Genomic DNA, 25,947 nt, shown 5'->3' on the forward strand with positions numbered 1-25,947 from the left:
AAAAGTTTTATATGGCCACTCTTAAATCTAAACACTTTCCTGCCTTCCAGAAACAGCTGTTTCCCTCATTTTTATTTGCATCCAGCCTGAAGAAGAGCTCTGTGTAACCCAAAAGCTCACATACCACATTATGAATTTTCATCCTGATAACACATTATTTTACTACTTTTGTACGGTTTTTGATATTCTTCAGAAACATAATCTTGCAAGCTAGATTTTTGTATTCACTGAAAATATTTACTACTCAACCACTCTTGCCAACTTATCATCAGGCTAGTTAAAGAAAAGCAAAGAGAGAGAGAGAGTTATTGTACTATACTAATTCTAAGCAGTATGGCTCTTTTTCTTTAAGTTTTGATAGTTAGGATGCCCTAGTGGTGCAGTAAGTCTGGGTATTAACCAGAAAGTTGGTGGTTTGAGCCCACCCAGGGATGGCTGTGGGCAGGATTCCTTCAAAGCAGGAGTTTAGACTAGATGACCCTCAGAGCCCCTTCCAACTCTACAGTCCTATGATTCTATGAACCCTGAAGCAGGGTGGCAGGCATCTAAGTTGGTTATGCGATGAAGTGAATGCATTCTACACACATTCAGAGGCACTTTTCCCTGCTTGAAAAAGACCTTGGGGTGGTGCTGATTATTCACTGCATAGAGGACAAAGTATATATTCCAAAGCATGCACAGGCACACCCACAAAAATGCAGATATGTGCAACATACAACATACAGTGCACTCCCACTACAGCTTCACAGACTTCGGCATTTACCTGCCACCACTGTTCCAGATGACTGGGTCAACAGATGATAGGTACAGCATGGGATCTGTCTGGTAAAGCAGTTTTATAGCAGCACCTGTCCTGCACACATGCCTTATGCATTGGACTTGGGAAATAATCTGGACAAGTGAAAAGTGGATAGAAAGACATCTTCCAGTATGAAATAACATTCACAGAATTGTCAGCAATTATTTTTATATAGAAAGCAGTACACTTTCCTAAAAAATGCTTTAGGATTGAAATGGAGCTTTTGGCTCCCTCTTGTGGAAATTCCTCTCCAATACATGTAATATTCACTGTCCTGTCTCTCCCCCCCCCCCCCCCTTCCACATACAGAGCTCTTCTGGCTTTTGACATGAATTAGGCACTGAAACGCCATTGGTCATACTTTGTCAAAGCAGAGATGACATAATTTATATTAAAATTTCTATACTGTCCTTAGTAAAAAAACAAAAAAACAAAACAGTTTACAATGTAGGACATAATAAACAATTTATGTCGTAACATAAAATCCATATACAATACAAAAAGTTAAGACATTTCTATGGTTATAATGCACAACAACACATAATACACAAATTCTGAGTAGCAATGTCATATGCACAATATCATCCCAGCAACCATCTCTACAACCACTGTGGAATCTGCAATCACTGGTGTAGTGGTGAAACTTAATACATACCTACTAACAGCATCCTAAAAATAGGAGTGGGAAAAGTCAGCAGCAGGATATCTGAAGGGCAGAAACTATGCAAGTGCATCTATCTCTCCTTGCTCAGAGTAAGCTCTTGATTCATCCCTGCTCACCTCCTTCTCGGAAAATGACAAACCCTCCCAACCCTCACCTGGGAGCTTTCCTCTCACCCTGGGAGATCTCCACTTCCCTGCCTCTCACTCAGGGTCTTCCACCATATTTCTGCCACTTTATCTTAGTTTATCTTGATTTGTAACATTTTGTAAAATATTAACTCATTTTGGAAAACAGAGAAATTCTTCTGCCACATTCACCCTTTCAGAATGACTGATTAAAAAAATAGTTTTATATTTCTTACATCCATTTATCCTGCTGCAGATAATCATGATGATTATCCCAGAAGTTGCAGAAGTGCTGCTAGAAGTTGCAGGATTTAGTTCAAACTACAAGTCTTCTGTAGTTAACATTTAACATCACCTTTGGACAGCAGAACTTTCTCTGCTTCTTAGGCATCAAGTGGAATAAACAGATAAGTGATAGAAAAACAGACATTCACACATCATGCATTTGACACGTTTTTATACAGTTTCTGTTATATGCTGAAGATACACCTCTTATTCTGGTCTTTGATACCTGAGATATGTTTTCAAGACCCACCCTATTCCTTTGACGATAATTTTAAAAAAATTAAATAGTGAATGTTAAATTGTTGTAATTCACTCTGGGACCTGATGGTGACAGGAAGGTAATAAACTGAATTATTATTATTATTATTATTATTATTATTATTATTATTTACAACAGCACCAGTAGCAGTAGCAACCACCACCACCACCAACTTGATAACATATGAGAGTCAAAAAGCTTCTTTCAGTTTATGAAAACTTCCATTTTTGGAAGTCCATGAAACTCATGATGGAAGTTGAAAAGCCATGGATCTTTTAGACACAGACTGGAGAAATATTTTTTACTTATGTATGTCAAGTATGTTTGCAAATAACTTTACCAAGATGGACCAGGATATACATAAACATGTGTTCAGGATAACCTCTTTTTCTATAGTGACTAGGAGCTGGAGGCTTAGCACGTTTATCTGCTTTTGTTGGGCTGCAAGGTTTCTTTCCCTCCAATCTCATATCTTCTTCTCCACGCCCCCCCCCCCCACGTCTCACCCCGTTATCTCCCTCCGTTTACCTTCGCAGGTGTGGAAGTCAAGCCCGACCCCACCCACTCCCTAAGACCTACTTGCTCTATCGCCTGCCAAAAAGGGAAAAGAAAAGGAAAAAAAAAACACAGAGAGAGAAAAGGCGCCTCCCTATTTTAAGTATTTACGTCCCTCCTCTTTGGGGAATAAAGGATGAAACCTAACCCTTAGACGTCATTTATCTGTTCCCCATATTTACAAAGTGTGTGTGTGGAGGGGAATGATAGCAAATTGCTTCTTTTAATCACACACACTTGAATGTTAGAGTGGTTTGCCTTTATGTGGGGCTGTGGGCTGATGTTTAAGTAGGAGTGGGAAATCGAGGGAGGCTGTACATAGTGAAAGGACGCTTGTTCCTCTCAATGGGGGGCAGCTGCACCTAAAAGTTTTCTTACATGAGTGTATGTTGGGGTCCTCGACCTTTGCGAAGAAATAATACCCCCTTCCATCTATGCCTGCATGCCTTCAAAGAGAGTGAGTTATATTTTAGCTACCATCTTCCTCCTTGTGCATAAAGGGGGTGTCATCCGGCCCTTTGAGGGTGACCAAACTGCTGATGCGGCCCCCGATGAATTTGAGTTTGACACCCCTGACTTAGTGCATTGGCAGGGTCAACTCAGAGCAAACAGTTATTGACTTCCACTAATCCTAAACTGTATAGGGCAGGGATGGCCAACTCCCAAGAGATTGTGATCTACTCGCAGAATTAAAAACTTTCCGTAATCTACCCCATTTTGAGCTTTTTTTAGGAAATTACTTCATGCCCCGCTTTTTTTGTTTTTTGGGGGGGTACGGGGCAAAGTTGTTGAGGAGGAGAGATTGAGAGATTATTGTATACAATGATGCCAGTGCTCGGAGAGACCAGAAGTATGTGTTCAGTGCCTATTACTGCATAATATTGAATCTTATTAAAGACAATTTTCATCAGGAACATCTGAAAATATCTAATTATTTTGATAGGACAGTGTAGTAATTACTTTGTTCTGCCTCAGGATACTTCATTAATGATTTCAGCCTGTTAGAATTAGTTTGATGTGCCATTAATGAAGAAGGATTGTTCTTGCTTTTGTCTGTGTGTTGTCATGTGTTCCGTGTGACCAATATAATTCATTTCAACATGTTCATTGCTGGGAAAGAATATTGTTATATTACTTGCTTGACCTTGTGTGGTATGCTAACCTTTATAAGGGCATTAAGGGACGCATGTAAAACAGTATGACGTAAAACAGCACGATTCTGTACTGTCAAAGGTTTTAATCTTGTATAGTGAAAACTTGAAGCAAGTGCCTAAATTTGGTAATTCGTATTTTGTAATTAATTCAAACTGTATGCCAACTGAAGGCTGCTCCCAAACAGTTTTGCCTACAAATTACTTCTATTGTGATAATGTAAATTTTCAGGACTTTTGTGGTTTTGGTTTTGCCCTCCTTACTATGTCATGGCCAATATGCTGTATTAAAAAGAGGTCATAGCTTCTTTGTGCAATATTTTGATGTAATTTAATTAGTCAAATGACTAAGGGCAGTATGTCTGCAGCCATGTCACAGTAATGAGAGGTGAAGCAATTAAGCTTCTGAACTGAACTTGGATTATGTGCTGTGAAAAGCAAAAGCAGGTTTAAAGGAGAATAGGTTTTATAGCTGTACCAAAGAAGGTAGACAAGATTGCTTGGACATTCAAGCCTGTTGAATATAGACCATCAATATCAAATTTTGACTACTGTAAGCCACCCCTCAACTAAGTTTTCATATTTTAATGAGATTTATTCATAGTCAGCATTAGTATGTTAAATAAATTTTTACTGTTTTTCACAATTTAAGTCCACATTAACATCAATAAAAAATATGAAAAATACCCGCAATCCCCATGTATAGCAATATCTTTTCACAACCTTTTCTTCGAGATTCCAGGAATCGCCAGACTTTCCTCCATCCCCTCTTCTGGTTCTTTATATAAACAAAATTCTCTTATGCTTCCATATCCATTTACCCAATTTTGTAATAATTACACATATTTAATCAAAACTTACTAACACATCTCTGCTAATTGTAAGCGTTTAATCAAAGCCTGCTAATGTACCAATATCTACAATATTTTGCACATAAACAGTAATAGTTTCCAAGACAATTTCCCATTCTTTTTCCTTTGGCGTACTTTAATTTTATCAGCAGACTTCTGTCAGTTGAGGCAAGTTCCAAATCCAACTCTCCTTTCCTTGTACTTTCTGCCTCGTTTTCTCCACCACAACCTCCTCAAGTGTTTTCTGCCTAAACCACAAAACTTCCAAATGGGCTTTCTTCATATCAGTCATCTTTTCCCAGTTTTCAGGCTTCCTCTTGCAACTTTTGCCTAGGAACATCCCTTCCTCAGTTCTCCCTGTACAAGATTATTATTTCTGATTTGACAAAGGATGCCCCTTTCCAGACTGTCTTGTCTGTTGTGCAAGACTATTATTTCAGTTGGTTCTGTCACTCTTTTAATGCTTTGATTCTTTCGTGTTGTAAACTCATCTGTTATTTTAGCCACAATTTCCCCCATCTCTTTCATAAATTTCAATTCACATTGAGATATATCCCCCGGGTCCTGTACTTGAGCCCTTCTGTCCAGACTCAACTCTGTTTAATCATTGTCATATTTTCATCTTTCCGTTGTTCTCAAAACAGCCAGTTTTCACCACCACCTTATCAGTTTCAAGACCATTCCATATAAGCTCCCAGTAAACAATAACAGTTCCTGTGCTTTCCCACTACCCCTGTTCTTTCAACCCACGTACTTTATACACATATGCAATTTAACATAAAATCCAAATTTTAAGTTGATATTCATATATAACAAATATCTACCTTAAAAAAGAGACAGAAACAATATATCCAAAAGAATTACCACTTATTTGTTCAGGAGAGAGAAAGAGTACTAAATTCAGTATCCAATTTTCTAAAATGTCTCAGGGTAGAATGAAGAGTTGCAGCACTTGAAGATCCTTATAAATAGGTATATCAACCTCTCTTGCCAGTTTTTTTTCCTCCTTAAAATTCCGATTTATATACAGGAAACTGAGTTTAGTGCTCTGTAGATCCCTCCAGCCAAGATAAGTCTTTCTTATATTCCCGCAACAGAGTAATAATAATATATATATATAAAATATTTATTTATACCTTGCCCATCTAGCTGGGTTTCCCCAGCCACTCTGGGCGGCTTCCAGCAGAATATTAAAATACAATGATTAAAAGCTTCCCTAAACAGGGCTGCCTTCAGATGTCTTCTAAAAGTCTGGTAGTTGTTTATTCCCTTGACATCTGATGGGAGGGCGTTCCACAGGGCGGGTGCCACTCTGCCTGGTTCCCTGTAACTTCACTTCTTGCAATGAGGGAACCGCCTGAAGGCCTTCAGTGCTGGACAGTGTCTGGGCTGAACTATGGGGGTGGAGACACTCCTTCAGGTATACTGGGCCAAGTTTAGGGCTTTAAAGGTCAACACTAACACTTTGAATTGTGCCTGGGAACGTACTGGGAGTCATTCAGGACCAGTGTTACAAGGTCTCGGCGGCCGCTCCCAGTCACCAGTCTAGCTGCCGAATTCTGGTTAAATTGCAGTTTCCAGGTCACCTTCAAAGGTAGCCCCACGTAGAGCACATTGCAGTAGTCCAAGTGGGAGATAACCAGAGCATGCACCACACTGGCAAGACAGTCCGTGGACAGACAGGGTCTCAACCTGTGAACCAGATGGAGCTGGAAGACAGCTGAGCTGGACACAGAATTGACCTGCACCTCCATGGCCGGCTGTATCAGGCTGCACATCTGGTCCTTCAGAGGCACAGTTACCCAATTCAGGACCAGGGAATCCTCCACACCCACCCACCCCCTGTTCCCCAGAAACAGTACTTGTGTCTTGTCAGGATACAACCTCAATTTGTTAGCCACCATCCATCCTCCAACCGCCTCCAGACATTCACACAGGACCTTTACCACCCTCACTGGTTTCAATAGAGCTGGGTATCATTCACATACTGATAAACACCCAGCTCAAACCCCTGGATGATCTCTCCCAGAGGCTTCATGTAGATGTTAAAAAGCATGAAGGAGAGGACGGAGCCCTGTGGCACCCCACAAGTGAGAGCCCAGGGGTCTGAACACTCATCCCCCAACACCACTTTCTGGACACAGCCCAGGAGGAAGGAGCAGAACCATTGTATAACAGTGCCCCCAGCTCCCAGCCCCTCTAGACAGTCCAGAAGGGTCTGGGAATGCCCCCTCACAGAGGGAGGCATTCACCACCCCACAGAGCCCATCACCCAGCCTTTCCCAGCTCACGTTTATTCACCAGGATGGGCAAGGATCAAGGAGGCAGGTGGTCGGTTTCACTCATCCAAGCAGCCTGTCCACATCCTCAGAGGTAACAGATTGGAATTGATCCCACACAACTTGACTAGACGAGACTCTGGCACTCTCCCGCCCTGGCCCTGCTCCCACGGTGGAGTCTACTTCTTCCCGAATCTGAGCACTTTATTTGCAAAAAACTTTGCAAAATCATTGCAGGAGATCTTGGAGCCCTTACCGGGCCCCGATGGCACAGGTGGTTCCATTTAATTGCAAACCACCTGAAAGAGTCTCCTGCTGCTGTTTTCTGCAGATGCAATAGAGGCGGTGATTGCTATCGCCACTTGGTAGGCTCGACGTTGAGCTCTAACCCATGTCCTGTCTAGCCGTCTCAGTGATTGTTTCATCGCCCTCAGCTCTGGGGAAAACCATGGGGCTGTCCGGGCCCTGTGCAATCGGAGAGGGCACTTTGGAGTCAGACAGTCGAGAGCCCTGGTTAATGCCACATTCCAGCGGTCCACCGGGGAATCAGCTGAAAGGCCATCAACATGGGATAAAACACCCCCTACCACTCTCTGGAAACCATTTGGCTCCTTTAAGTGGGGGGGGGCGGGCGGACCATCCAAATTGGTCCCCCCTCCCTGTGGATGGGAAGGCTCACAGAGAAGTTCCGTTGCACCAGGCAGTGATCCGACCATGGCACTTCCTTTGTTTCGCTTTTACTTAGTGTCAGATCACCCACATCCATAGTGGTGAATACCAAGTCTAAGACATGTCCGCGACTATGAGTTGAGCCAAATTTATTCAGGGACAGCCCCATGGAGGCCATGCTTTCCACGAAGTCCCGAGCTGCCCCTTGTAAGGTCATGTTGGCGTGGATCTTAAAATCCCCCAGGACAACCAAACTAGGTGTCTCCAGGAGAACATCCACCACATCCTAAAGCAGCTCAGGCAGGGAATCCTTGGTGCAGTGGGGAGGTCAGTACACCAAAAGGAGTCCTGTACTGCCCAACCTTTGGAACATGCACTCAGAAAACTGGGTCTTCCCAATAGGACGCCTGGTTCAAGCTAATGACTTACTAAAAATCACTGTAACGCCCCCTGCCTGGCCACATGACCTGGGTTGCTGTATGTAAGAGAAACCTGGTGGACAAGCAGCGGCAAGAACAGTTCATAAGTACTTGTCTTAATCCAAATCTCCTCTGCTGAGTTCAGTGGCTGCAGTTCAAAATCCAGTTTCCACTTTTATACTCCAGTATCAGTAACAAGCCAAATAGAGTAGATTTCAGTTGCCTTAACCTTTCCTCCCCACAACTGACAAAAAGGTTTGGAAGGCGTAAGGCCTCTCGGATGTTGTCAGAGTCGTGGCACAACCTTCCTTTTTCCATACACAAATACTGAGTTGTGGCCAGCTTTAAAATCCAGTAGCAATGTCAAACAATACAGAATGGGTTTCAGTTGCCTTGAATTCTCCCATCAGCAGGCCCACACCATAAATATCAAATAAGATAATAGTTTTCCACCTGCAATTTTTTTCCATGTACAGTTAATTACCCAGAAGACAAAGAACGGACTTCTTTTTTAATCCTTCGTCTGTTGCCGAATTAATCTTAATTTAAATAGTAAATCTTCTTACGTTCCCGTCAGCTTGAATGTTAGTTACGGGAAATCTCTGCTGGTGGCCGTAGCATTAAGGCTTTGCTCCCGTGGAGATGTGTTGCTGCCCAGACTGCACTCAAACCCGCTTCTTTTCCCCACTCTCCCGGACCTTTCAGTGCAGGGGTCTGGGAATTGCGGGAGATCTCGTTGCAATCTGCTGGACCTCTTGACGTCTTGAGAACCCTCTCAAGACTTTTTTGGGGGTACACCTCACCTTGGCGTTTTCCCCTGACATTCCGCGGGGCTCAGATCCGTCGGAGCGATCAGATCTGTGCTCCGTTTGCCATCTTGCAGAGATCGGAAGTGATAGTCAGCATTAGTATGGACAAAACTAAGAACATAAGAAGTGTGCTAGATTAGTTAAAGACCCCATTTAGTCCAACATCCTTCTTTTACCGTGTCAACCAGATGTCTATGGGAAGTCCACAAGGAGGGCCTGAACACCGCATCATTCTCTCCATTTGTGCTCTCCAGTAATTGGTATGGCATTCTACCTCCAATATGGGAGGTAGTACTCAGCCATCATGGCAAGCAACTTTTTATAGACTTAATCTTCCATGGGTTTGTGCACTCACCCTTTAAAACAATTCACCTTGGTGCGAGGACACCCCCTGCAATGTTATTCAGCAGTGGAACGATCTCCCTGGGGAGGTGGTGGACTCTCCTTGGAGGTTTTTCAGCAGAGGTTGGATCCATGAGCCTATATGTGAAGTATGTCATGAATGCCTTAGCTGAGATTCCTGCATTGCAGGGGGTTGGACTTGATGACCACTGGAGTTACAGTACTTCCAGTTCTACGATTCTGTGATTCTAATGACTACATCTAGTGGGAATTAAATCCATAATTTAACTGCTTTGTGAAGATGTACTTTGTTTCGCTTGTCCTGAATCTTCCGACATTCAGTAGCCCATGGTTCTAGTATTATGGGGGTGGCATCCGTCTTCTTTCTTGACACCATACATAATTTTATACCCCTCTATCTGGTCACCTTTTACACTCCACAAATATTGTGATTTCTCCATGTAGGGATTATCATTTTGGTTGCTCTTTTCTAAATACTTTCCCATTCTTCAATATGCTTTTATGATATTGGCAGTTTTATTTTCACTCATTTTCCTAATTATCCCCAGTGTGGTGTTTACCTTTCTCACAGCTGTAGCACACAGGGTGAATATTTTTATTAATCACCATGGTTATAGATCTCTTTCCTGGTCAGCCACCACCAATTCAAACTCCATGAGCCTATATGTGAAGTATGTTTGGGTTTTTTTAAACACCACAGATCAGCATTTTCACATTTGAATTCTTTAACGCTCAGGTGGACACATCCCAGAGGTTTACAAGTCTGGTTTTACCTTTTTGTGTTATATCTGATATCATCCTTTTTGATAAAAGAATATGATGCTCCCAAAAACCATAGAATATTATTGCCTTCCTATTTTGGTGATTTGCTAATGTTTATCTCTCAGCATGATAATTTCTGCTCCTTGGATTAATTACTTTAGCTGTTTTGTTCTCCTGGGTTGTGTCTTGTATACCATGGTCCAGCCTTAATTTCTTTGGTTTATTGTATTTCCTTGATTTGGAGGTGGTTTTTGGATTTGTTTTTCTTTATTTAATCTTGCATTTGTATCTTAAGCAAATGCCAGTAAATATATAGTGTTGATGCAAATTGTGATGCGCATAAACCTCTACAATACACACGCGTGTCATGCTATACGAAGGAGTAATTCCCCTGGTGCCTATAATTTGTTTCCGTAATGTGCAGCTGTGACCTTTATAGAAGAATGCTTATGGCCATTGCTAAGAATCTGAAGTGACATGCGGCCCTGATTTCTCATTAATAGACTGTCCATCTTTAACTACACAGCTTGCTTAAATACTAGATGCTTGCAGTGCAGTATTAATGAAAAGCAGAGTTGCACTCTTGATTAAGAAAGCTTGCTCACCCTGTGGTGGTTTATAATGCTATGCTTAGTACTTAGAACTTCAGATTAAAAATTGAGCATTGAGTCATCGCCCCCCTTCCCTCCCACTTCTGACAAGTTACAATCCCTGTGGGACAGAGGATTATGTTTTGTGAGGTTTACAGAACAATCCACACAAGAGTTGGGCATGCCCAATGGGTTTTCACTTATCACACATGCCTGTTACTACAGCAGCTGCAGCAGAGGCTGCATGCAGCCCATTCATGCTTTGGTTAGGGAGGTTGTGTCTTGTGCTTAACCCAGGCATGACAGGGGACTTGAATCTGTTATATTTTGAGTGGAACTCTGACCTCCAGGAGTCGGGGCCCCCCCCCGGCAGAAGAGGGGGATGGAGAGATAATTTTCACTGGATACCCCTCTCTGCCACCCAGTACGCTCCCTAGAAATCTGCTCCAGCATTGGGAGACCTTGAATAACCTGGGAGGTGGGGGAATTGTTGAGATTTACCTTTCTTCCCTCTTCTGTTAGCTTATGGGAGCTTCTGTAGGATCAGTGGCCCTTCTGCAAATGGTAGGAGCCCTTTTATATGCAAAGGAGTGAGATGAGGTCCAATCTGGAGTGTTTTACAGTACATTAAGTATCAAGAGTTGTTTAAAATTAAATAGGTGGCAGAACAAACTTTTGAACAGATTGTGGGGGCAAATGGGAAGCTGACAGGAGTCCCCAGGATGAATGTGAAAAATGGATGATGGTTCAAATGCGGACAGGGTAGAACTAGGCATTGAGACAGCAGTTTTGAGAGGCTAAAGCACAAGTTCCAAGGCATTTGGGGAGAGGCACTGTAGACAAGTAGTTATATGCCAATGCTAGAAGGCAGGCAAGTTCCATTGCACAGTTAAAAGTCCTTGTGCTAATGGAACTGTTTACTTGGGTGCTACCTCTTGTATTCTAACATCCATGAAAAGCACCAAACAGTGGGTGTGGGTAATTTTTCCTGTGGGGCAGTTCTGGGAAACTAGGGCATCTTCTTGTGTATTGGTGTATGCCAGGGGTGTCAAACTCAAATTCATCGGGGGCCGCATCAGCAGTTTGGTCACCCTCAAAGGGCCGGTTGTATCTGTAGGACTATGTAAAGGACATGTAAAGTGGAGGTTTCCTGTGTAGAACGGCCGGCGCCGCTAGAGGGCAGACGTTCTCTGGCTTGTAGGCTGCCGCGCATGCGCTGAAGAGGCGGCTTTCTTGTGTCAAAAAAAAAGCGAGAATAAAAGGTGAAGGCTGGCGGCCGGCAGCGGCTACACGGGCCACATGACGAGGTCTGGCGGGCCGGATTCGGCCCGCGGGCCTTGTGTTTGACACCCGTGGTGTATGCTATTCTCTTGTGGCAGCAAGTATGAGGTTAATTATGAGCGACTGGACTATACCCACCCCATTTTTGTGATTGATATTATTTTTCTAATGGCGAGTATTCAAATGAATCTTAAAGTTGTATTTTACATTGTAATCTGCCTTGGGCCCTTGGGATGAAGGGCAGGCAATAAATTAAATGATAATTAAGAGTAAGGGTTGGGCATCTGTGTAGAAATGGGTTTGAACCAATGTGGCTTTTTGTTTCCTGTTGCTAAGCAGTGATGGAAAGAACTATACAGTGGTACCTCGGTTGTTGAATGTAATCCATTCTGGAAGACTTCCGAAACTTTTGAAAACCAAGGCACAATAGGTGGTCGGCAAGTTCCATTGAGAAAATGGAGTAACACGCCTCAGAAGCCGTTCGACTTCCGAGAAAACTTAAACGTTCACTTCCGGGTTTTCAGCATTTGAAAACCAAAACATTCGGTTTCCGAGATGCTCAAAAATCAAGGTATTGCCTTTGGAAAATGCAAAACAGATACATCACTGTTCAAGTTGATACTATTTAGAGATTGGATTTTTTTTAGCTTAACTTTCTCTATAAAGTTAACATTTCAATGTGCACAACATGCATTTAGAAAGCTAGAGTTTGCTTTGAAGTTTGCTTGTAAAACCACCACCACCCAATCTACCATCACCTGTGAATGTTATCAGTAGTTTCAGTTTAGAATGAACTTTGTAGGCTCAGCAAGTGGCCACTAGGGGTCAGTGCAACAATAGCAAAATATATAAAAAATACTCATTGCTTGAGCCCCTGCTTTTGTGTTCAGTAAACACAGTAAACCCAACACATTGGTTTAAGACCATTTAGAGTTGCAATAAGACACACTCAATAAAATAAGCAAAGTTGCTGGATCAGCATTACTCAGACCTAAGACTGAAGATGTTGACTGAAGATGTTAACTCTTTAATGCTCAGAGTTAGGAAGTAAGCTGATTTAAGCAATGGAAGTGACTATATGTGACCGCTTTTCAATATGCAATTATAGATTATAGGTTTGGAGAGGACCCCCCTCAACACTACAAATTAATATAAAAGCTAGGATTTTGATTAATTGGAATATGAAGGGAAAATACAAGCTGCAGAGGAATTCCTGAGCAAGCCTATGCAAAACGACCTGGCCAGAGTGGGGGCATGAAGAAACAATACAGGGCCATTGAGAGCCATTGACAAGGCAAAAGAGCAGTCCTTGCCCTGAGGTGTGAACAGAGACTGTGGGTTTGGAAGGTTGCCAGGGGTAACTGTGTCTTTGAGGTGACAGGAAAAGGGAGTGTTGAGCAAGGTATGCTGGGGAGAAAAGGAGAAGGCAGACTGGGATACATCTTGGGCAGGCTGGCTGGGAGAGATACCTTGAACAAGTTGCATGGAATCAATTCCAATCTGTTACCTCCAAGCATGTGAAAAGGTTGCTTGGATATGTGAAACCAACCACCTGTCTCCATCTTGTAAAGCAAGTCAGGATGGGCTCTGCAGGGTGGTGAATGCTTCCCTCTGTGAGGGAGACTTCCCAGACCTGCTGAAAGAGGCAGTCATTAAATCGCTTCTTTAAAAAAACATCTTTGGACCCGGCCGATATGGCCAACTATCGCCAAGTCTCAAATCTTCCATTCTTGGGCATGGTGATTGAGTGAGTGGTTGCTGAACAACTCCAGGCATGCCTGGAGGATGCGGACCATTTGAATCCCCTCCAGTGAGGATTCAGGCCTCATCATGGGACTGAAACTGTCTTGGTCTTGCTGTTAAAGGTAGGTAGCCGTGTTGGTCTGCCGTAGTCAAATAATAATAATAATAATAATAAAATCCTTCCAGTAGCACCTTAGAGACCAACTAAGTTTGTTATTGGTATGAGCTTTCATGTGCATGCACACTTCTCGCTGGTCGATGATCTCCGGCGGGCTAGGGACAAAGGTGAAAGCTGTTTCCTTGTTCCTACTGGATCTCAGCGGCCTTTGATACCACAACATCCTTCTGGACCGTCTAGAGGAGGTGGGAGCTGGAGGCACTGTTATACAGTGGTTCCGCTTCTTCCTCCTGGGCCGTGTCCAGAAAGTGATGGTGGGGGATGAGTGTTCAGACCCCTGGGCTCTTACTTGTGGGGTTCCTCAGGGTTCCGTCCTCTCCCCCATGCTTTTTAATATCTGTATGAAGCCACGGGGAGAGATCATCAGGGGGGTTGGGCTGGGTGTTCATCAGTATGCAGATGATACCCAGCTCTACCTCTCTTTTAAATCAGAACCAGTGAAGGTGGTGAATGTCCTGTGTGAGTGCCTGGAGGCAGTTGGAGGATGGATGGTGGCTAACAGATTGAGGTTGAATCCTGACAAGACAGAAGTACTTGGGGAACAGGGGGTGGGTGGATGTGGAGGACTTGCTGGTCCTGAATGGGGCAACTGTGCCTCTGAAGGACCAGGTGCGCAGGCTGATACAGCCGGCCATGGAGGTGCAGGTCAATTCTGTGTCCAGGACAGCTGTCTACCAGCTCCATCTGGTAGGCAGGCTGAGACCCTACCTGCCCATGGACTGTTTTGCCAGAGTGGTGCATGCTCTAGTTATCTCCCGCTTGGACTACTGCAATGCACTCTACGAGGGGCTACCTATGAAGGTGACCTGGAAACTGCAATTTAACCAGAATGCGGCAGCTAGACTGGTGACTGGGAGTGGCTGCTGAATCACGTGGGGAGAGGGGAGAGGGGAAAAGAAAGAGCCTGTTCACTGTTGGAAATTCCATTCCTCCCATGCTGCAAATGTGTGGGATTGTTACATGTCACATGTCTGTTTACATTCCAGCACTGATTATTGGAGTCTTGTGAGCGGAAACAGAGAAACGCTGTTCCGTTTTTTTAATAGCTTTTGCTTTTGCAGCTCTTTCTCTGAGGAAGAAAGACAGAGGGAGAAGCCATGTTTTTCTTTCTTCTGTTACATTTGATTTAATTTGCATTAAATTAGGCTTAGATGTTACTCAAGGCTAAGCTTCTGTTTCAACTCTGCTTGTCGTGTGCTCATGTCCTTGGATATGGGCCACATCAGCGTGATGGGAGACCGGAGTGATGAATCCCGGGCGACGCTGCATGGGGGGGGGCATCGGCCTCGCCGTTATCACCCAACGCTATCATCTCTGCCTCGACGCTCGGCTGCTTCCACTTCGCCGCTTGGAGCGTGAGGAGCAGCTTGCGTGCTGCGCTCGGCTGGCTCCGCCTGTCTCAGTTGAGGGGTGCGGGACACAGCGGGAGCAGCTAGGCTGGGCAGAGGGGCGGGTGATATGAGAAATGTCCTCAGGGGTATGTGGAGAGGCTGGCTTTCTAGTAATGAACTCTGGCGAACTCTGTGCTGGGGCAACGGCACGTGTGCCCACAGAGAGGGCTCTGAGTGCCCCCTCTGGCACACGTGCCAGAGGTTTGCCACCACTGCCCTAGGCCATCAGCCCTGAGGTCTCAGACATCTTTCTTGAGACAGCCTCCATCAGCTCAGGCAAGGAAACTGTTGGGTGGCAGGTTTCAGTGGCACAGACCAAGTTCTGATGCAAAACAAAACAGCTTGGTTAAGATTGTTTTTCTTGGCCAATCACTTTTGAATGTACTTCTCTACTTTGACACTAGTGATATACAGGGTGAGTCCTTTAAAAGAGGCCCCATGGATACAGAGTACACATGTTCTTATCTTAAAAAGGTAAAGGTAAAGGGACCCCTGACCGTCAGGTCCAGTCGTGACCGACTCTGGGGTTGCGGCGCTCATCTTGCTTTATTGGCCGAGGGAGCCAGCATTTGTCCACAGACAGCTTCCGGGTCATGTGGCCAGCATGACTAAGCTACTTCTGGCGAACCAGAGCAGCGCACGGAAACACCGTTTACCTTCCTGCCAGAGCGGTACCTATTTATCTACTTGCACTTTGACGTGCTTCCGAACTGCTAGGTTGGCAGGAGCTGGGACCGAGCAACGGGAGCTCACCCCGTCGCAGGGATTCGAACTGCCGGCCTTCTGATTGGCAAGTCCTAGGCTCTGTGGTTTAACCCACAGCGCCACCTGTGTCCCTCTTCTTATCTTAAGGAGTTTATGTTAACCCTAACAGGCAACATCTCATTTATTCAAGGTTTGACAGTTTCAGTGATTACCATGGGGTAAGACAGAAAGCCAAAATTGCTGACATGTATATGTAGTGGTGTATATTATAGCCTTGTTGGTGAGCTCTACATCAGCTTGTATCTACCATCCTCCCATCTTTCCTAATAGGGTAGATCAGTTGAGTAATTTTCTCATAAAATACAGAAGGCTCATTGAGCCCACATTTTTAGCAATTTCGTTGGATGATTAATAGATCCAGGATATGGAATAGTTTGCATGCAAAGGGTGATATCCAAATTGTAAATTCACATTTGACCTAATTATGCCTACATAATACTAAGCTTACTTTGTTGTTCATGGTTTTATTAGCTTTTTTTCAAAATCCTAAGATTAATGGTGTATTTGATGCATGCTAGTGAGAGCCAGTGTGAAAAAAATGTCAATGAAGGGGAATGTATATGAGAAAGTTCTGACATGAAATCTAGGTTTTTCTTGAAACTATGAATGCAAAAGAGAACTGGCAGAAAACCAAGTTTTAGCCTATTCAAAAGGAAGCAATCCTATGCTAGGTTAATGTAAGCCATACCCTTCCCCAATTGTAATAACTCTAACAATTTTTTGCCAAGTATAGAACACATTAGTTTAATGTTACTAAACAGTGAAATGAAACTACAAAATAATGCCAGTGATTTTTATGGCTAACAGTGTTGTACTGTGAATTTGTCTGTGATAATTTAGGAGATCAAATCGTATTTAGTTGATATTTGAAACATCATAGATTGCTGGTTACATTAAAAAAAAAATTAAAACACACAATAGCTGTAAAAGATAAGTTGCTTCTTCAATTTGGTGAAGAAATGGCCGATTGGGTATAAGTGCAGCTGGGCTTCTGCAGGGCTGGGTAGAAACACACCTGTCATTGCAAATCAGTTGACCATGGTGATACAACTGAATATTTACCTCCTATAAAAGGTCTCATAGGCCAAAGTGCAACAAATAAAGTCCCTCACAAGCCCTCTGGATTGGCTCTTTTTGTGGTGATACACAGGTAGGAATTGAAAGTGCTCTCTTAATCTTAATGGATGAGGCCATTCTTCTGCCTAGTAGGACAAACAGGGCCTTCAATGGGGACGGAAAGCCTAAAGGAAGCCAGTGCACCACTGCTTCAGATTCTGCAGGGTGATGTCTTCCTCTCCTTGGGTGGTGATGTGCTCTGCTGTGCTCGCTCCTGCAGCTTCCAGGCAGGCTTCATTTGCAGCCTCTCATACTGTCCTATTCAGCACTGTGGTTGTTCCTTAGGAGGATGTGCAGCTGTGGCAAGATTATGAACATATATGGAAGGACTGAGGCCTTCTGTGGGTTCTAAACACCATATATGTGGTGACTCTAATACAGACAGGTCTCCAGTGTTGTGAAGTATCTTGTTGTACCTTTCTGTCTTGGTGTACGTATGTAAATTGGTCCAAATTCTATCAGGGATAGGGAAAACATGAATTTTAGATCAGGAAAATAAAGGAATCTACTATATATTCTGGAAAAACTTTTTTTACCGTTTGTTCTCAGTAGGTCTGGCCACCTTGATACCATCATCAAACTTGGTATGAGGGTTTCTGAGGTGGGGTGGCAGTTTTTGTTGATGTGGGCAATGCAGCCACCATTTTGAATCAAGATGGCAGTACGAAATGTGACTGCCTGATTTTTGGAGTGATGGGTACAAACTTGACTGATTTCAAACTCTGCATGAGTGTTCCCGGGGTGGGGGGGGGTCCTGTGGTTTTCTTCAGTGTTGGACTACTGGCCACCATTTTGAATTAACGGTGGTCCAAAATGTGACTTAGGCTTGTCTTCACACATTTTTTTGTGTGGTGGGTCCAAATGGCACCAATTTCAAACTCTGCATGAGATTTCCAGAGGTGGGGGTAGCAGTTTTGTCAATGTTGGGATGCTACCCACTATTTTGAATCAATATGGTAGACCAGAATGTGGTTTAAGTGGGATTTTGTCTGATTTTGGGCATAACCATTCTAACCTGTGCTAATTTGTATGCCTCTGAAGATATCAGCACTTAACTTGGCACAAGGGTTCCCAAGATGGATGAGGTGGTCTTCATTCGTGTTTGGATGGCAGTTGCCATGTTGAATCAAGATGGTGGACCAAATAGACCACAATTAAATATTAGCATCCCCCACCCCCCAAACACTGATTCAGGGCTAATGTTCCCCAGGTCAGGTAGGAGCTCTGAGGTGTATGTGTGTGTGTGTTTGTGGTGTTATTAGTTATCCACCATTCACCCTAAGGTTTCAGGGCAGGTAACAACAATAAAACACAATATTACTGTGTGTGTGTGTGTGTGCGCGCACACACACACACACACACTGTAAAACTCACAGATTACCCTATCCACATAAAACCCACCATATTCTTTGGTAGACAGCACCCGGGACTCCATGCCAGTTCTAAATATGTAGCTTTATATCTGTGCCCCTGAAACGTCCTAAGGAAGCCAATTCTAATAATTCATTGAAAACCCCGAAAAGCATTAAAAAAAAACGCTGGGTGAAGTGGATTATTCAGGAATATGTATGTGGTAATAGATATTCAAGAGGTTACTTCTCACTTTAGTAGGCCAACTATAGGTTGTTGTTTTTGTCCTGGTCTGTTGTGATTAACAGAAATAATTTCCTCTAATACAATGGGGAACCTTTTTTTTCAGGCCAAGAGCTGCATTGCTCCATTTAAAACTGTTGTGGGGCTCATTCCAGTAGTGCACTAGGCACAACTTAAAGCACATTGGATTGGGGGGGGGGCTTCATGCCCCCATAATAGCATTTCCTTCAGAGGAAACAAAACACTGATTTTAATCAGGTTGTGGTAGATTGATTACAAATTTCTGAATCTCTGAAATATAGAGTGAAAACTGTTTCACTGGAAAACTTGATATACTGCTCTGCAGCACCCTCCTTTTTTGAAAAGACCATTTTGAGCTTGCTCTGTTCTCATTCTGCTTAGAATTATTTTACCTTTTAGAATCAACATGAGTAGCTTTGACTTTGTTCTGTCTTGAAGGTAACTATTTATTACTGTGCTTCTTTAAATCTCTCGATTAATAGGAGCAATTAAACAATAGTTTAATTTCCATCAAATTAACTGCCCTAAGAGATAATTGCAACATAAATGAAGATAAATTTGTTTCAATACACCAAGAGTTTTATATAAGTCAAGAACTGAATCTCTAGTTTAAAATCAGAGGTGAAACTTGAAATGACATGTGACCTAGTCTTCATACATGACCCAGATGGGCAGATGGGTCTGAGGATTAGCTCCATGTGTCTTTAGACCCCTTGTGAGCGGCATTTGAAATTAGCTGTGCGCCAGTCACATTTTGCTACTGACAACTGGCCTTTTGTGACTGGGTGGAGATGTCCAGGTGCCAGCCTTGGTGCTTAGCAGCTCCACCTGCCTAGCTGCAGTCAGCTGGTAAGCCGGACACAGCAGCAGTCAATGTGCACAACTTTTGCTGCTTTGCTTTATCCACCAAGCACCTGAATTGCCTGGTAGCGCAGCAACAAAAGACACACTGCCAAGCAGATCACATGTTTGGCGGGATAGATGCATCTTTTGCTGCCACGCTACCCTGCAGACCCCCTGATTCACCAGACAGTAAGTTATTTATTTTTGCTGCCCCGCTCCTGGGTGATTCAGGTGTTTGGTGGGGTAGAGCCCTACCCTGCAGACACCCTGATTCACCCAGCTTGCTCAGTTGTGCTGGTCCCAAACTGCCACTTGGTGGAATGGCATGTGGGGCAAATCTCTGGGAGGTAGAACACTTTGGTAACAGGTACCTCTTATCAGCCTTCACTCGTGTGATAGCTCTGCTTTTTTGAAGATACTACCATCATCCAAGCTTTAGGACAGCCTTCCCCTCCAAACATTTTAAATGAAACTTCCATCAGCCCCATTCCGTATGGCCATGGTGACCAGGTTGGAAGTAGTCTAAAACATTGGGAGGGTAACCTGCATTGGGACCTAGAGAGTAGACTACTTAGTGAAAACTGAGGCTGAAATATCCCTCAGTTTGGCCTTCCTTTTTTAAACTTTGTGCTGATCTACTCCAGGAGAAGTTACAAAAACAAATACATCCTGCATTGAAGGCTGCTCCCTCCTTTTTCTTTTTCTTGGAGGTGGAGGCTGTGTTTCATTCAGAATAATTCTAACACTATGACATTCTATCTGCGGTGTTCTAGCTTCCCTCTTGAAAACAAATGATTCACTTAACTGTTCTCATTGCAAATTCATTCATGTGGAATCCAGAAGAAATTGATTTAACTTTTAAAATATTTATTGTGATTGAAAACACATCTTGGTTTCAAGAGATTTGTGGTGTATACCAATAGCCTATATATTACTAATAACAACAACAGCAACAGACAAATAAGCACTTTTACCATTAGCTTCCACTCCTCCTTAGTTTCTATGTGCATCAGCTGCAGGACTGCCAGTTTATGTTGTTGGTCAGATCATGAAATTGCTCTTTAATGGAAGCAGGACTCTGAACAGAGGAGCAAAATGCTTCATCACAGGGTTTCTATGTAATCAAATTCTTTTAATTTTGTCTTTACAGTTGCACAGAAGATTGTTGCAACAAGGAAAAAACAGCAACTTTCGATAGGCCCTTGCAAATCCCTACCAAACTCTCCAAGCCACTCATCTGTATGTTCAGTCCAGGTTTCGGCAGTACATATCAGCCAGGTATGAAATAGAATGTAATTATTTGCATCCCTTTTAGTGGTAGATACAAACTGGGCAACATGAATTGGCATTGGTAACCAGTGTTCTTGCATTTGACTCAGATTCTTCATACCTCAAGGCAGCACTGTTACACCTAGGAATAGAATATGGGTTCTGACAACCTCAGGCAGAAAGTATTTTCAATTGTTCTTTGGATAGCTTTCTTTGAGTTGCTGTGCCCTTCTGTTACCTTAATTTATATTGTATTTAGCTTTGAAAGTTCATAATGTGCAACCACAGTTAAAGAGCTAAAGAATCCCCAACCTAAATATGCTCCATGACCTTCTAAAAAAGGCCACTTAAATAGAGCCTGGAAATTGCTTCTAAACTATGTAAAGTTTAAAATATGTATTTCCATGTGTCTTTGTTGTCTGATCTTGGCCAAATGTGTGATACTTTAAGAGGTGGTTCACAATCAAGTTTAGAGATTGCCTTGGAGGTACAGTCATACCTCGGGTTGAAGTTGCTTCAGGTTGAGCGCTTTCGGGTTGTGCTCTGCGGCGACCCGGAAGTAATGGAATGCATTTCTTCCGGGTTTCGCCGCTTGCACATGCGCAGATGGTCAAAATGACATCACGCCATGCGCGGAAGCGGCAAATCGCGACCCACAGATGCGGGTTGCGTTCGCTTCAGGATGCGAATGGGGCTCTGGAACGGATCCCGTTCGTATCCAGAGGTACCATTGTATAGGGTAAGAAGGGCATCTTGTATTAGGCTCAAATAGTGTAGGGGTGTGTACATTAAAAAACCAACCAACCACCACACAACAATGCCTTGTTTCAGAGCCACATAAAATCAATGCAGATATTGGAGCATCGGTGTAATATACTCTTCATCACAATCCTTTTACAGGAGACACTTGGCCTATTCACCTGAAGCTGGTGAGCAGCTTACATGCATCCTCAAAAAGCATCTTATGAGGGCACTTCACCCAGTTACCAGACACTGTTGTTAGCAGCCATTAGGCTGTGCACATTTTGCAAAATCACTTATGCAGCCTAAAGTGTCTATGTCTTTGTGTATAGTTGGAAGCAGAGCACGGGACCTGCCAGCTTACCTGAGGGCCAATATTTACTCATTGCATGCAACTAACATTTGAAAGCTTTGTTGAACATTAAGAAGTTTCAAATATGAATAAAACATTTTTAAAGGCATGGTGAGGAACCTGTAGACCTGCAGATGGCAGTTGGAGTCCAGCAACATCTGGAGGTCCCACACATTCCTCACTTCTCCTGCTTTACAAGTTATAAGACCACGTCAGAACAGGTTTATTGGACAACAATGCTTTGGGAGGTAAACTCTATTGGAACAGTGATCCCAGGATTAGAAGTCCCAGATGTCCCTCTAATAATGTATGTTTTATGCTCATTGTGTTAGATTCTCAAAATCCTTGGCCAACAGCAAATGTTTATAGATACTGTACTTTCCCAATTTCCACCATGATGGAAGCTGCTACTACCCAGTAACTATAGTAGCAGTGTGAATTTTGCGGGGAGATGTTCCCCAATGGAACCAGGGTGGGGCAGTACTTAATTCAGAAGTAGCATTTTTAAAAAACCAAACAAAAGCAACAAACCAATCCAAGCTCTTTAGCAAACACCAGTTTTGTGACGCTTGGGGAATCCTTCTATTCCTCTCTACACTGGCAACCTTCACAGTTCATTGAAGGGGATATCCCTCAGCTGTATCAGAGTGCTCTAATTTTATCTCCTAGTCTGGAGAACTTTCAAAGGAGGGAGGAATCTATGCAAGATACTAGGCAGGATTGTCATGTTCCACAAAACAGTTTTGCTCTAAACTCTCAGTGACACAAGATTAAAAGAATGAGGGAGGTGCTTCTAGCAGGCAGCCCAAGATAGAGTGTACAGTACACTAAACAATGGGTTCTAAGGATCAAACTCGACACACACACACAGACACATATTTTTGGATGGCCCTGCTGGCCAGCCAACATTTGTGATGGTCAAGACCATGCTCATCTCTGAATAAGGAAATGTGAGATCCTGTGTGATGTCATGTTGAATTTAAGAGATACTTGAAGTGCTAGCACAATGCAAATGTCAGGGCTAATCCTCCACTCCTGAGAAAAGGCAGACTTTATAACATGTGTCACTTCTGTGGGGCTAAAAGTGTTTCCAAACGATTTTGTCACACGGATGAGCTCCATCCCTCTTCCCAAGCTTAAAGGTGCAAAGGGGAAACACCTGCAGTTGTGCTGGGCTTTTGTAGTGTTTGAACCACCTATCAAGCCAATCCAGCATGGACAAGATCCAGCCATTGTTCAAGCTCTGGAATGATATGGAGGATTGTCTCAGCACTTGTGCTGTACTTCTGAGGTACTCTGAGTGGAGGAGAAGAGTTGGGGCTTATCAGTATTTTATATTACACTTTTTAATGTGCTTAGAGCTTTTCTGAAACACAATGCGAAATAGCTATTTCCTCATACCTCTTTGCAGTTTCTCATGTTTGCCAAAGGAAAATGAGACACTCATAGTATTATGTAGATTTTGGACAAGTTTGCCAAGATATTGGAGATTTATAATCAGAACGTATACCTCTTTTAACCTTTTCTACTAAAACAAAACTCATTTTCCTAGTATGCATCCTCGTGTATCCAAAATGGCACTGTCTGCACATAAGAAGGATGTATCAGTGGACTCAGAGATGCCCCAACGTTTGCAGGGGAAAAACTATGGAGTGGGAGATATTTAGAGCATGCTCAGTTTGGAAAGCTGTTATACTGGAAAACCCTGGAAGTGGGAGGGGAATGAAAGAGGTTAGGCTGGCTGGCTGAAACCTTAAACTCCTTACTACAGAATTTTGTTGCCGGTCCAACTTCTGTCTTTCAAAAGCAGCTGCTGGGGTGGGGCTGTAGCCTTATTGCAGTTCACTGATTGGGTCTGCGTTGCTCCGGGACAGGAGGAAGGAAGTCAAATGACACCAAGTTGGTTCAAATAAAGAGTTTATTCTGCTCTCCGGATAGCAGAAGGCACTTGTGTGATCAAGTCCACAGCAAGTCCAAAGAAATGACAAGTTTCATGCAGTATATAAATCCTCCAGGCATCCTCTCCCCCTTCCCCAGCCACGTCAACTTGTATACGCAGGTTGACATCACATATGTTCCAGCTCTGGTACTTACTACACAGAAACCCATTACTTCAGGGCAGCCCAAATTGACTTGAGACTCTGGTGCTGGAAGAAGGGGTTAGTCCTTTATGTCCAGTGAACCTTTCCTAAACTAAAACTTCCCCCAAACTTCTGTTTGCCTGTTAGGGAAAACTTAAAGGAAAGTAGCATGTAGGGCACGGATTAACTCCCTTACAGTTCTGATCTAATTTGCTCCCTCCCCAGCTGCTTTTCTTTTAAATACTGAGACAGTAGTTCCTGTCATGGATTTCCAGTATTTTGTCTGTTTTAGTCTTAGGTATTATATATGGCCATGTGATGTTAAGGAAAATATTTTTATAGATGCCCTAATAGCAGCCTTGAGTTGACCTTCCATTAATCTTATCAAAGATCAATGGGCTGCCTAGAGGTCCTTGCATCAGATGCATAAGGATTAAACACAGTAAGAATTTTAAATACATTGCCACTGTTCTGTCAGCCTGTGTGGCTTTTTTGTATCTAAAGGCTACTGCATGTACCGTATTTTTCCCTCTATAACACGCAGATTTTTTCTCCTAAAAAGGAAGGGGAAATGTCTGTGCGTGTTATAGAGTGAATGTGTGGTCCCTGGAGCTGAAAAACCAGGCAAAAATCACATCGCGACGCTTCAAGGAAAAGGGAAAACTGAAAAGAGGAAGCGGCTGCTTTCCTGCATTCTGCCTCAGGGTCTTACTGCCCACCCTCCTCTGTTTCGTTGCTGTGTTTGCTGAAACGGAACAAAGAGCAGGGAAAGCCCCTCCCCTCCAGGCAAGCTCCGGTGCTGCTGGGGGAGAGGGAGAGAGAGAGGGGGGAAGGGAGAGAGAGAGGGGGGGAGGGGGAGAGAGAGGGGGGAGGGAGAGAGAGAGGGGGGGAGGGCGGGAGGGAGGGGGAGAGAGCGAGAGCGAGAGAGAGAGAGAGAGAGAGAGAGAGATGGCTGGCTTGGGTGGGGGGAAACTTTTGCCTTTCTTTCCTCCAACCCGTTAAATCCCTCTCCTGCATTCTTAGCCAGCTGCTTCTCTGCACACCCCTCTCATGTCCCTTCTTTGTTTTTCCTTCGCTCCCCACTTAAAATGTGGTTACAAAGTATAGATCCACATGGATCCTCAGGATCTTTGCATTGGGTCACCCCAAATTCACCATCAGATCACATAGCATGTCCATGGCTACAGCCTGCCCCCCCCCCAAATCACGCACCCACTGTTGCCTGGGGCTGCAATGGTGCAAAAATGTGGTTAAAAAGCATGGATCCACATGGATTCTCAGGATCCTTGCATTGGGTCACCCCAAATTCACCATCAGATCACATAGCATGTCCATGGCTACAGCCTGCACCAAAAAAATCACGCACCCACTGTTGCCTGGGGCTGCAATGGTGCAAAAACGTGGTTACAAAGCATGGATCCACAGGAATTCTCAGGATTTTGGCATTGGGTCACCCCAAATTCACCATCAGATCACATGTCTGTGGCCACAGCATGAAGCCCAAAAATGATACATCCACTGTTTCATTCAGAATGTTTTTTCCCTTGTTTTCCTCCTCTAAAAACGATGTGCGTGTTATGGTCAGGTGCGTGTTATAGAGCGAAAAATACGGTAATTAGTGGCTTGGGTGAATTGCCATGTGGTATCCTCACTGTGCAAATTTGTTGGGTACATACTGAATATTTTTCCTCCAATGTGTACCTTTTTGTTTTTTGCTAGTTTTTATTTATATCTGCTGTAGAAGACAGTCCCCAAAAAAGAGGCTAGTGCCCATTCCAAGAGTCAAATGTCCAACCAGAAACAAACTTATTCTTTCCTATAATTAATATGTGTTGAAAATCAGTGTTCTCAAAAAAATAATATTGCAACTCATACTCTTCCATTCAGGACTTACTCAGTATTCTATGTAGTGTCCAGAAGGAATACACCTTGTGAATGATTCTAGACCTCAAATAGTTCTCTATATACTGTTTTGCCCATCACACAGAAAATT

General features: G+C 43.4%; 1 protein-coding gene and 1 long non-coding RNA gene across 8 annotated transcripts in view; one reads left to right on the forward strand and one right to left on the reverse strand.

The window, feature by feature from the left end:
- Nucleotides 1-25,947, reverse strand: part of LOC309335598 — a 248,011-nt gene that overhangs the window by 73,125 nt on the left and 148,939 nt on the right. The window lies entirely within an intron of this gene.
- Nucleotides 1-25,947, forward strand: part of AGAP1 (ArfGAP with GTPase domain, ankyrin repeat and PH domain 1) — a 335,918-nt gene that overhangs the window by 71,278 nt on the left and 238,693 nt on the right. For all 7 annotated transcript variants that reach the window (XM_081863021.1, XM_081863022.1, XM_081863025.1 and 4 more), the window contains one exon: nucleotides 20,662-20,789. In XM_081863021.1, coding sequence (XP_081719147.1) covers nucleotides 20,662-20,789 — 128 coding nt within the window. The remainder of the gene's footprint in view (nucleotides 1-20,661; nucleotides 20,790-25,947) is intronic.

This window comes from Podarcis erhardii, assembly GCF_964252035.2.
Source record: "Podarcis erhardii genome assembly, chromosome: 1".
Taxonomy (NCBI): Eukaryota; Metazoa; Chordata; class Lepidosauria; order Squamata; family Lacertidae; genus Podarcis; species Podarcis erhardii.